At 35.3% G+C, this 13977-nt stretch overlaps 1 protein-coding gene across 1 annotated transcript in view; it reads left to right on the top strand.

Annotated features, from left to right (window-relative positions):
* Window positions 1-360: 360 nt before the first annotated feature.
* Window positions 361-13977, top strand: part of LOC138334887 (uncharacterized) — a 28903-nt gene continuing 15286 nt past the window's right edge. The window contains exons 1-5 of the mRNA XM_069283715.1: window positions 361-410; window positions 896-924; window positions 5635-6619; window positions 10841-11554; window positions 12136-13292. Of these exons, the coding sequence (XP_069139816.1) occupies window positions 377-410; window positions 896-924; window positions 5635-6619; window positions 10841-11554; window positions 12136-13292 (2919 nt within the window). The 5' untranslated portion in view covers window positions 361-376. The remainder of the gene's footprint in view (window positions 411-895; window positions 925-5634; window positions 6620-10840; window positions 11555-12135; window positions 13293-13977) is intronic.

Below are 13977 nucleotides of genomic sequence, written 5' to 3'. Positions count from 1 at the left end.
ATGCTGGGATGAAGGGCTACCAAGTTTGTTCATTTAAGGTCACAGGGGTCACAGGGGTCAAAAAGACTAAAATCATTAAACATGCAATTTACTGTGTATTTCAGTTTACTATATATTGTATTAATGGTCAGATGACCATTAAGGCCCATGGGGCTTCTTGTTTTTACTGTCATTAGTCATTTTCAAGCCATATCTTTCACAGTACATTTTCATTGTCAAGATATTACTTTTCTAATTGTAAGGCACATTGTGCGGGAGCCTTTCTGATTTGTCAGTGTTCTAGTTTTGCCAAGGTCACTGGTGAGCAATTGGTCACCTTATACAATTAATACACCTTTGTGTTTGTTTTTTAACAGATACAGACCATATTATCAAAATGGCTTCAAATGAACACGAAGACATGGAAATAGGTATGCAACAATAAATTCACAAGGCATAAAAGATTTGATTCTTTTCCAATTATAACCCATACATGTATATTTATTTTTGTTCAGGACATCAATAAAATGGTAACAAGTAGTGATTCTATATCTTATGCATAATGTTATGCTCACTATATATCCTGATAATTACAGTAGGATAATCACAATAAATTTGTTTAAGAATCTGCTCTGCTAGAAAGTCATTTTTTTATGACTAACTTTTTTTCTAAAATAGTTAGATTTTAGGGAATTCACTCCAAAGTTGAAAATGGAATAAAATAATATGATAATGTGCTTGAGTTTGAGCTATTAGGAATCTAAGAAAGCTATATAATGTAAATTGTGATTTTACTGGAATTTCACTTTTTCAGCACACGACAATCTAGATTTCAAACACTAATTTCTTTTACATGAATTATAAGTTATGAAATACTTAATTACATAATCTGATGTAAATTTTCCTCCTTTTTCAGATGATCCAGATGATCCACCAAACCGAAGGGTATGTTCAAATGCATCAACAAATGATATTTAGACAGTCAAATTTTCAGATAATACAGTAAAAACATTTTATTAGGAATTTCTAAGGAGGAACAAAAACACTTCATTATACACATATTACAAACATAGTGTTGGGAATCGGTTGTAAAATGGTAATCGATCATCGGTTTAGGACAATTTACTAATTATCGATTTTATAATCGGATACTATTTATAGAAAGCTCTCCTATATTTATATATTTCACCTTTTAGCTTTTCTGAAGAATTTTAAAAAGATATCCACTGAACGAACAGTCATGAAGAAGTATTTTTTTTAATTCAAATTCTTGAGTATCTATGATGTTTAAAATATTTTGATATGTGATTTTGCCCTCATATATATCATAATAAAGGTTCAGAACAGTATGAGATAACCATGAGTTATCTCCCATTTTAATAATCGATTATTACCTTTCATAATCGATAGTCTTTGGAAAAATCATAATCGATCGATCATCGATTAAAATCGAGAATCGGTCCAACACTATACAAACATTCAAATAGGATTCCTGATTGGGAATGGAAACTATTGCATTAAAACAATGAATTCATTATAAACAGGTTATATTGCAAATAAAGATTAATGTCCATTTGTGCATATACCAATTAAGGAAATTACATAATTTTATTATCTTTTCATTTGCTATATTTATTGTACAATGTAAGTATTAAAGAGAAATGAAAATATTGGTTGAAATATATTGGTACTAGTGGTCTTATCATTTTGAGGGCACTTTTTATATCAATAATTAATGCCAATTATTCCATCTCCCAAATTCATCATTGGTCCTAGCTATCTTCATTTGATCTGAAGGAAAAGCCCCAACTTTGTTATAAATGAGGTATTTCCGGTATATTATCAAACAAAAATTTGGCTTCATAAATTATTTAATTCTACAGAAAAAGTTTTTTTGACTAACTTTTTCTAAAAGGACTATGTATTGTTTGGGTCCTTTTTGGCCTCCTAATTCATCAAATTTTCAAAACTGTTATTTAAAAAAAAATATATAGTGATTAATTTGTTGTATTTTAAGTATTTAGTATCCCTGATTCAACTATGATAACTGTTTTCTACAGTAATTTTGCAGATGTAGTTGCTATGACAACCCTCCAAACAATTAATTAATTATGAAAATGTGGAAATTTTGACAATTTTTGCCAATTTTTGTCCATGAAACTGTTAGAGCGTATCCTTGAACAAAGTTAATATTTACTGAGAATATATCTTGAGGAGAAACATAAAGTCTGTTCAAGGATGAGCTCTATGGTTTCTTAAACAAAAACCTATAACAAAATGGCCGAAATTGTCGCTCGAGTGGTTATCAAGGCAACTGAAGCTGCAAAATTAGAAAACTATCAATACAATTAAATTGATGATATAATAAATATGTAAACTACAACAATTTACATACCAAAGAACAGTTTTGAAAAATTTGACGTGTTTGGGAACCAATAAGGGCCCAAACCATACATAGTCCTTTGCAGTTTGTAAGAAAACAAATTACTATTTCTAAAGGAGGCATAGGAAATAAAGAGGGGGGGGGGGGTCAATGTGCTTGATATTTTACCTCAATAAATTTTTAGCTCACCTGGCACGAAGGACGGGTGAGCTTATGTCATGGCGCAGCGTCTGTCGTCCGTCAACATTTCCTTTAAAGCGCTACTAGTCATAGAGTTCTGCGTTCTGCATGGATTCTAACCAAGTTTGGAAAGAAACATCAATGGGGGAAGGGGAACAGAGTAGGGCCAAACAGGGAATTTTCAGGTGAATCTTTAAATTTCTTCAGAAATGAAACAATGATCCTGTATTCAGAACATTATTTGACATTACAAACAAGGCGAGTGATACAGGCCCTCTGGGCCTCTTGTTCATGTGTTTGCTCAAACCAGTGAACTTCTGGTAACATCACAAAGCTGTCTTTGATTCATAATATATCATATTAACTCAAAATCAAACACACCACCATATTTCAAGGTCATCTGACCCGAAGGCATCATGCACCATCCATCGTCTTGCACCCTGCGCTGTGTGTAAACTTTTCATTCAAATGACTTTCATTTCAAGTAACTAAAAAGCCCAGGGTACTGACATTTGGCCTGTAGCATGCTGGGATGAAGGGCTACAAAGTTTGTTCAAATGAATGAACTTGACCTTCATTTAAGGTCACAGGGGTCAAATAGGCTAAAATCCTTTAAACAAATCCTCAAGAACCAGAAGGCTCAGGGTACTGATATTAGGCCTGTAGCATGCTGGGATGAAGGGCTATAAAGTTTGTTGAAATGAATGACCTTGACCTTCATTTAAGGTCACAGAGGTCAATAAGGCTTAAATCTTTAAACATCTTCTTCTCAAGAACCGGAAGGCCAAGGATATCCATATTGGGCCTGCAGCATGCTGGGACAAAGGGCTACAAATTTTGTTCAAATGAATGACATTGACCTTTATTCAAGGTCACAGGGGCAGACATGTTAACCCTACCGATTCTGGCGGAAGTCTACCGATTTTAAGGCTGATATTCCGCCTACCGCTTTAATATCCAAATATTCCGATTTCTGCAAAACATCGTCTTCAATTTTTTTCTTCCGATTTCTGAATTTTTTATAGTCGGTTGGGGCTGCCATGGTGGCTTCAAAATGCATACCAGACTGAGTAGGGGAACTGGCTTCATAATTAAGTAAACAAAGGAGGTGTGAACACTCCCTGACCAACACCCACTGGTGCTAATTAGCAGCCTGGGGCTAGTTCCACCTTGGCTTGGTGGTGTCACTTGCTTATTTCACGTGTCCGAGTGTAACAATGTGTATTACGTAGGCCTACCGTAAGGAAACAATCATCTGGCCTTTCAATAAATTTTGTGCTTAAAACTAGTTAGCATCATTTCAAAAACAAAAACTTCTTATAATGAAATGATTTACTCACGTTTTTAATGTAAAATAGGCATACAGTGTCTGCTGAAAGTCATAAACTTTGCAATCGTAATGGCCGCCATTTTGGAATGGGGTGATTCTAATAAAGGAGCCGGATTTTGGTATATTTTTTCAGGATATCACTAAAAAAAAATTGTTTTTGTTTTTAAGGGTGATTATTTCTCTAGAATATTGGTGTAAATTTTAGAAACAAATATTTGTAGTTTTTCTTGCATAAATCAAAAGAAAATGACTCCAGTATGTATTACAAAAAAAAAAAAGTGAAAAAAAACAAGCAAATAGAGTCTAGACAAAATGTATAAAAAAAAAAATGTGATAAATAGCATTGAAATAAAAGTATACAATGTATTTATTGGCATTTTTCATGTTCTAAATGTAATGTAAGCCTTAATTAACATTTAAAAAATACAAAATGAGCCACCAATGCAAGGCCTATGGTGATAGATAAAGTTAAATCATAATTTAACAAAATATATTTTTGTAATTATTTTGCATTATTATTGATATTTATATATCTCTGACGCGTCTCGAAAAATGCCGCTATAATGCTACCGCTTTTGATTAAAAAATCTACCTCTTTTTGCTCACCAAAGGTTAACATGTCTGCAGGGGTCAAAAAGGCTAAAATATTTAAATGACCTCTTCTCAAGAACCGAAAGGCCAAAGAGACCCATATTAAGCCTGTAGCATACTTTGATGAAGGACAACCAAGTTTGTTCAAATGAATGACCTTTACCTTTCATTCAAGGTCACAGGATCAAAAAGGCTAAAATCTATAAAGGACTTCTCAAGAACCTGGAGGCCCAGGGTACTGAAATTTGGCCTGTAGTATGCTTGGATGAAGAGCTACCAATTTTGTTTAAATGAATGACCTTGACCTACATTTAAGGTCACTAGGGGTCAAATAGGCTAAAATCCTTTTAACAACTTCTTGTGAATAACTAAGAGGCCTAGAGACCTGATATTGGGCCCGTGACATGCTGGCATTAAGGGCTATCAAGTTTGTTCAAATGTATAACCTTGACCTTTATTCAATGCCACAGGGATCAAATTCACTGTAGGTTAAGATCTTGAAATGCCTTCTTGAGAACAACAAGGAGGCCTAGAGACCCAAAATTTGGCCTGTGACATACTTGAATGGAGATCTACCAAGTTCGTTCAAATGAATGACTTTGATCTTCATCCAAGGTCACAGGGGTCAAATATGCTAAAATCTTGAAATAACTTTTTGGGAATAACTTAGAGGCCTAGAGACCTGATATTTTGTTTGTAACATGCTGGGATGAAGGGCTACCATATTTGTTTTAAAAAAATGACCACGATCTTCATTCACAGGGGTCAAATAGGCTAAAATCTTTAAACGACTATGTTTTAATGTGCCAAGAGTCAGATGACCGTTAAGGCCCAAAGGCCTTTTTTTTTTTTCCGTTGTTAACTTTATGAATTCCTATTCCCAAAAATATATATTAGAAAAAATTAGTCTTCAGAAAAATTTGACTTTTCACTAGAGCAGATCCTTAGTGGTAGCTCAAAGTTCAAGTTGAGTGATGACATAGTCTCATGTGCCTCTCCAGTAATTCTATTTACAGAACTGTACTGATGATGGTGGTTGATTTGTACGAATTGATTTTAATCTATTTATTTCTAGATACATTTGGTTGACGAATGTTGTTCAATTATTAGACAAACAGTTTAGTGGATTCTTTTAAAAAATGCTTTATTTCTGTTTGTTTCTTTTTTTCAGTTCACTTTATCTGCGCAACAATCTGTGTCGTCATCCAACTGTCATTTGAACCCATTAAGATGGAGTTTTTATGGTGAGGAAATAACATTTGCCAAGAAGTGTATTGGCAGTAATTTGAAGTCATACATAGATACAGGAGATATCACTGTGAACAGAAATGATAGAACTTCATTAACAATCTCTTGCGTCTCAACGAGTACAGCGAAAATTGATATAATAGAAATAATGGGAAATGTGGAAAAAGCTGTTTCGTTACTTAGAACCCACAAAGCTAGTGTAAATATCAACACGCTACTGCCAAGCAGTTTCCTGGAGAAAATAGAAAGCTACATCATGGATAGAGATAATTTAATAGAAGATGGTCTTTTGTTGATCAGGAAAGGATATATAGAGATATATGGTTTTAATAGCTCTGTATTAAAACGAGAACAAAGAAAAATTGAGGATTACCAAAGAATGGTAGAAGCAGACTATAAAATGAATGGTTCCCAACAAACACTTGGATCTTCAGGCACAGATGCTGGTGGAAGTTCTTATAAAAGAGGATCTAAACTTACTGCATTTCATCATGCACCGCTTAGGCCACCATTGTTTAGAACTACAGAAGGCATAGAGGTGTATGTGTATAACCATTCCATAACAGACCTTCATACAGATGCCATTGTTAATGCTGCTAATGAAGAACTGAAACATCATGGAGGTGTAGCTAAGGCTATTGCTGATAGGGCTGGGGCAAATATGGAGTATGAATGTAGATCATATGTCATAAAAAAGGGTGGACGACTGTCTGTCACTGAAAATTTTCCTACCAAAGTAACTGGAAACCTTCAAACCAAGAATGTAATCCATGCTGTTGGTCCACGATGGGACAGTTATCCTGATAAGGAGCACTGCTTAGAGGACCTTTGTTGGACTATAATCCGTGCACTAGAAACAGCTTCATCACTTGAATGTGTTGACATAGGAATGCCAGCTATAAGTGCAGGTAATTTATTACTTTCACTGAATCTCTTTTATTGCATTGATTTGTTGTATATTGGTAATGTTAATGTTATTCGCCCATAAATAAAATGATATTGTTTCCCATGCTCATTGAGATGTCCTATCGGCTCTAGAGAAAAGACAATTATACAATATTTCATTAGTCTGTCATGGGATAGGGATATCAAAGCCTGAGTGAAAGATTTAGGCTGATAAATTCGAGGCTTGTTGAGAGTTGACTGCCAATATATCTATATCTTATGATAACTTATTTAAGTCTCAATTTACCTATTCTAATCGCCGTTTTTCTTTCGCGTTGCGTCATCTGTCATGTATCCGTAAACAATTAACATTTTTGACTTCTCCAAAACTACTAAAGCTATTTCAACTTTTTCACACACCTTCTAAGGTATAAGGCGAATATTACATATTTATTTGGCAAAAAGGGGTAAAATTGACAAAAATGTCAAAGACATCAACTCACTGGTACTCTTCTTAGAAGAGTCGTCTGTGGCCTTTTTCACAAATTGTCAATTTCATGACCTTGGATCCTTAGATATTCCTATTGGGAAGGAGGTCAACATTATTAAAGTTTGTTTAGGGAAACATATTTCTAGACAGTACTTGCTCCATTTTCCATAAAAAAAAAGAAGTTAAACTTGGTTGGAACTACATAGGGATTGGATTTCGTTTTTATGTTAACCATGCTTGTATGGAGCAATTCCTCTAAGAATATATTCTATGGGGCGCGTTAGCGCCCCATATTGAATATATTCTTAGAAGAATTGCTCCATACAAGCATGGTTAACATAAAAACGAAATCCAATCCCTATATTTACACTCACACGACTTTATATTTATATTTTATGCAATAAAATCGTCATTTAAAGGGACGTAATTATTCAATAAAAGTCGGTCAAAAGTGGGAGGAGCTTACTCAATTGAACAGCGAATGATGACGCTTCACGTAAGGTAGAATTATTCATCCGCGAAGACAAAAAAGTTCAATATTTTAGTGTAATTAAATAAACATGACAAACAAAGTAAATTTCAGAGATAATTTTATTTAATCAGATCAGAACTTTAAATATATATTCAATTTTGCTAAAAGTTAATATATAGCGTAATAACATAAAGAATTTGTACACGGCCACATGTGTGAACTCGGTGACCGTTATTGTGCAGCGAGGCGAAGCTGACGCACGCTTACACACTTGAGTTTGCCGAAGTTGGCAAAACAACGATTTTCAAGTAGCTCAATGTGTTTGAGATGTCGTCTGACTTGACGATATTACATCCTTGGGAGCCATGTGATTATATAATCTACGCTTAGATCCATATCGCCATCGATAGATGAAACAAATTCACTTGTGTTCGATGGATATGTACAATGTATTTGTGGTGACGCGTAACTGTCAACACGTGGATTATTAGCGGTGCATGTTTTATAATACACATGATTAAATTCTCAAAGAACAAAGACAAGAGGATATGTTTATAACTGACCTCTATCAGAGGGTCTCACGCCCGTCCATCCCAAAGACTCGATCGTAGGACGAACATAGGCACAGAGGTAATGTTTACATTTGACAACCATCATTTTTAACAAAAATGAAAGCACGTCGCCCCGGTCGGGATATTTTTCCGTTTCTTTATACAATTGTTAATTTAAAAATTGTTTGAATCATATATAAGTATAAAACATGTATATTTCGTTTACATTTTTCCAAAATTCTATGAAAAACAACAATATACACGTAATGTTGCGTCAAAATGTAAACAAAGCCATGTGTTTCTTTTAAAAAAAGTAGTCCTTTTACGTTGCACAGAACATTTTCATACGCAAGTTCAAAGTTCAATGTTACCATGCAGTTATGGTAAACAAAATCGGCTAGTATTAGCGTATAGTGACCAAGCCTAGCAAGTGTAAATATATATGTATAAGCTAAACCTGAGATATAATTATTTTAACACCATAGGTAAAGAGCTCCTGGGTAACCCTATGGGACCTAAATGTAAGAGTCAAAATATTTAAATTTCAAAACTCTGCTACTAAACTCATAGAATCAAAGTGAAGAATCAAGTACTCTTCGTAGATTAAAAAGTCTAAAGGACCTTATAAAATGTGATCTTATGGCCATGGAGTCTCAGATTTCCTCTTGGGATAGGATCAAATTGACTATATATATTACAATGTGTATAGGGAATACACTGTTTTGAGTTAATTTGTGTTCAAATTCTATAGGAACAGGGTCAAACTTAGCTAGAATTATTACCCTGAGATAGAATTTTAACATGATGTTGAAATTAGTCCTGGTTTTCCCCCCAGGAGCCTGCGGGTGGGACAAAAAGGGCCCAAATGACTAAAATTTCAAAATTCTTTTGCATGAATTTACAGATGTGATGTACTCAAATATTCTTCATAGATTAAAAGGCCAAATTAATAAAATCACTTCTTTTATGTAAAGGATTTATACGGTATTTTATATTTTATTTTACCAATTATTTAGGGCCATTTTTGGCACTATATAAAAAGCCATGGATGCAAGGGGCTAATATAGTGTTTATAAAGATCTTTGTTCTGCTCAGATCTCAGGTGACTTAAGGCCAACGAGCCTTTTATTTTTTTCTGTTTTGAAATGTTTATTAGCCCACCATCACCAGATGGTGGGCTATTCAAATCACCTTTCGTCCGTGGTCCGTGATCCGTCCGTCCTTCCATCCATCCGTCCGTTAACAATTCTTGTTATCGCCATTTCTCAGAAAGTGCTGAAGGGATCTTTCTCAAATTTCATATATAGGTTCCCCTAGGGCCGCAGTTATGCATATTGCATTTTGGGACAAATCGTTTACAAGATGGCCCCAGGCAGCCATCTTGGATTTTGATAGTTAAAAGATTGTTATCGCAATTTCTCAAAAAGTACTCAAGGGATCATTCTCAAATTTCATATGTAGGTTCCCTTAGGGCATTTTGCATTTTTGGACCGATCAGTCAACAAGATGGCCGACAGGCTACCATCTTGGATTTTGACAACTGAAGTTTGTCACCGCTATTTCCCAAAAAGTAATGAAGTGATCTGTCTCAAATTTCATGTGTAGGTTCCCCTAGTGGTCTAGTTCTGCATATTGCATTTTTGGACCGATCCGTCAACAAGATGGCCGAAAGTACTGAAAGGATCTTTCTCAAATTTCATATGTAGTAATGTGTAGTAAAAGTTTGAAAGGCAGAGAAAACATCCTCTTTCCATTGTCGGACGTAGATCATTCTTTAGTGGGCGCCAAGATCCCTCTGGGATCTCTTGTTTTCTTAACTTCCTTAGTCTAAAATTTAAAGGCCCACTACCTTTCTAAACCATTAAACGTTTCTTAAAACCAAAACTAACATAATAACATGTATATCGATTTACTAAAATGAGGTAACAACCTCAAACAAATACAAGAATTCCTAAGTTATCTATGTTAACAGTGTAGATTCATTTCTCTGTTTTGCCATCTGGTTCTATGATAGTCAACTAACGCGCGGTGATTATAACGACGACGGGAAATGTAAGACGACCCGCTTTATGATAATTAATCAAATAATTAAGAAGGTGGTGTATTATTAACGATAAGCTAATGGCTTTTGTGACTCTACAAAAGTATCAATCTCGTTTTACATTCCCATTTGATAAAATAAAAGTCGTTTCGGAGAGGTAGTTGACCTTAAAAAAAGTTAGAAAAAAATAATATACTACTTAATAATTGCAATGTTATGACATGTCACTTTTTCTATGAAAAGTGGGATATTTCGGTGAAAACACTATTTTTATTTCATTTTTGGGAGTGTCAGGTATTCACAGTTTGTTTAAACATTGGAAAAGAAAAGATGATATAACTAATCATATTTTATGTACATGTCATTGTAAGTGGAATCAGTATATAATTTATCGAACCTGGAGATGAGTGGCACTACAGAATAATCAACATGTTATCAACTTGCATATGAATTGGTTATATGATAAAATAATATGTTAAGAAACTTATATTAAATCTTGTAAGATAAGATATAATATATGAAAAGCGCACAATAAGATTCAGACAGCATTTTCTAACACGTCTTATATGTATTGTGGCTTCACATTTATTTATTTAATATATTATAAGGTTTTTGACAGTATATGTAAATGATTGTACTGGCCATGATATATGAATCTATATGTGGTTTCCTCGTTCTATATTTCCCCAGGTATCTTTGGAGTTCCAAAAGTTTTATGTGCTAAAATGTACATCAGAGGCATTATAGAGCATAGTAAACGGAGACAAACTTCCATTTTACAAGTACATATTGTGGATGTTGATGACAAAATCGTTCATGAAATAGACAATGCATATAGAGAATACCAGAAAGATCCAACTTCAATTGAACCAAAGAAAGCACTGCAACGTTGCAGTTATGTAAACAAGGTACAGGCGACAGGAAAAAGCAGCAGCAGAAATGGTGAAACAAAAAGTCATTACTGGCTTCATGATACCCCATCACGGATTCATGGTTTGCAGGATGCAGTGGAAAACTTCATCAGTAACGATGGCATGTTCACTGTGAAGATATACACTGGCAGTATTGTGAGGGTTAAGGATGTTGATGCAATTCTGTGTAGTGCAGACAACACATTTACTGGACTAGGGTATCTTGGGATGGCATTAAGAACTGCAGGAGGTTGGCAGTATGAAAAGAATTTCGACGCTATGGGAACAGATGCATTCAGATCTAATAGTTTTGTCGGTAAATGTGATGCAGCCGGAAGCCTTAAGGTTCGTTGTGTTGTACATGCTGTTATAGATTCCTTTGGAACTGCCAGCTATGAAAATCTGCAGAAGTATAAGAAGCAAGTGCGCACAGGATTAAACAAGGTTGAGACATGGAGATTGAAATCCATTGCAATGCCTTTGGTTGGAGCAGGTATGGCAATTTAATTTGAGACAAATGTTCCTAAATAACACGTAGTAGGCACACAATGACTGTGTACTTACGGTGTCGTGGTTTTGCACAACAACCCTTCTTCCTCATCCCTGAATGGCAATTTTCAAACCCACATAGTGCAACTGCGAGCCACTAATATTAGATTGATATATTGTTTTTCTCATATAATGATACTAAAAGGCTTTTTATAGCTCCAAAAATCAAAAGATGTCATATTGTGGTTTTGGTTTGATATTGCAAAAAAGGCATTTCCGCTGCAAAAACAATAGTTTCTTTGTAAATGTTTTTATCTGTTTGGTCATTATTGAATGATAATATCAAAACTGAGAAATATTTTCACACTTAAAATGTACAATGAAATGAACAGATACTAAATAAATAATAAATCCAAAATTCCTTAATCCAATCATTAACCCTAACGTTTATCAATGTAATATTAATTCAGCTTCTTATAAACTACTGAATGTGTTTATGCACCTTAAAATGAGACATATTGAGCTCAAATGAAATGTTTAATCAAATCCAACGAAAAATCATTAATTTATTTGTTCATGTTTCAGGGTTTGTGGAAAAGAATCAGCATGACATGGAAAGGGTCTGTGAGGTTATGCATAAACTACTGACAGATTTCTACAGAGAAGAAAAACCCCGTGTTTTCTGCGAAATAAATCTTGTCAACAAAAATCCAAACGTGACAAAATCACTCCTGAAGCATTTTAAGCAAAATTCCGTACAGGTTCCGTCAGGTCATCACCATACGACTTATTCAGGCTCTGATGGGCATAAAGGAGCACGCCCAAAGTCTGCTTCACAGAGAGCCTGGCAACAGTCGGCAAATTACGACGACAGCGCAAGTCATAATGCCAAATATAATCAATCATCTTTCAATGCTTCCACAAGGCATTCACGTGGGAATACTTCAAAGCCTTTCAGTAAAACATTCCATGCGGCATCTCAACAATCAGTCAAAGGTGACTCTGGGGATGTAAAATCATTAAAAAGAGAGGGGAACGAGACTACAAGGTTTAAAGAAACACCGAAAGATGTCAGTATCAGCCCTTTCAATGGAGCTGGGAATGTATCAAGTGAACAAAAAGGAGCAGGTAATACTAGATTAAAACAAGGGTCTGAACCAAGTCAGCTTCGGAAAGGTCCTGTTGGCAATACATTGAAACAAGATGCTGAAATGAGTGCTACAGCCAAGCAAAAGGAGGCTGTTTCGGGCCGACTGAAGCAATCGACATTGAATAGACTGAAATGTGAAAGCTGTTATGAGTGTAGTGAAGAAATGGCAAGATTAAAGTGTGGTCATTCCTTTTGCAAGATCCCATGCTTTTTACCGATGCAGAAAAACAGGACATGTATCATCTGCAAAGCTAAAGATAACTTTTATGAAGACGGAAGTTCGGATGAGTTCTCAGACGGAGAAGACACTGTCCTTGAACCTAAGACAGATGAACCATGTGTGATTTGTATGGATGACATTTCAAATCCTATGCATCTTTCTTGTGGGCATGTGTTTTGTAAAGAATGTATAACTCAATCGATTGCACATAAACCTGCATGCCCGATTTGTGGTGAGATCTTTGGGAAGCTGAAGGGAGACCAACCAACAAATGGAAATATGAAAGTGGAAAGGAAGAGTACATCATTAACAGGCTACAAAGGTGTCGGAACCATAGAGATCAGATACTTTTTCCCTAGTGGAATTCAACAGGTACGGTTGTAGGAAAGTGCTTTAAATGGTGGAAATATAGCAAACGAGTGCTTTTTGTCAATGTGTTGTAATTGTAATTCAATTAGTACTATTTTCATTTCTCTTAAAGGATTTGTGCAGTCAAAAATGATAATTTCAGTTTATGCTGGAAATGGCTTTATTAGCACGTGTAGAAACCTCTCCGTACCGCGCGCGACCGGAATAACCCGTAAGTCGTCGATATCGGGGTCAAATTTTCTGACCACCCGATTATGCATATTTTCTAGCTCTAAAGTGTGTGACGTCACAATAGTCTGTGGCTTATAGCTGTACTATAACTGATGTGCTATCACTTATATCGACGGTCACAGGAAAAGCCGATCAACGATTTTTCATGATGACTTTTGAGTGAAGTTAATCGTACAATAACTTTGGCTCGAATGTAAATAACTAGAAGAGTGAAATTCGATGTTTCAAATACTCTAATTTATGCTCTAATAGCAGGTATCTTCGTGTAATGCTAGGTTTACACTATGTTCCCGGCGGCCACGGCAGCCCCGTTTCAGGCCACCATGGACAAAACGTGGTGACCGCGAGACAACGTGAGACAACGCAGAAGAACGTGATAGACAATCGTGAGCGGTCGTGATTACCGTGGATGCCGTGCCAGATTTTTAAACTGTCAAAAAATTTGCCACGGCAGTCA

The sequence above is a fragment of the Argopecten irradians genome, chromosome 11, assembly GCF_041381155.1.
Source record: "Argopecten irradians isolate NY chromosome 11, Ai_NY, whole genome shotgun sequence".
NCBI lineage: Eukaryota > Metazoa > Mollusca > Bivalvia > Pectinida > Pectinidae > Argopecten > Argopecten irradians.
The sequence above is the reverse complement of the archived record's forward strand: the minus strand, read 5'-3'. Positions and strand labels throughout refer to the sequence as shown.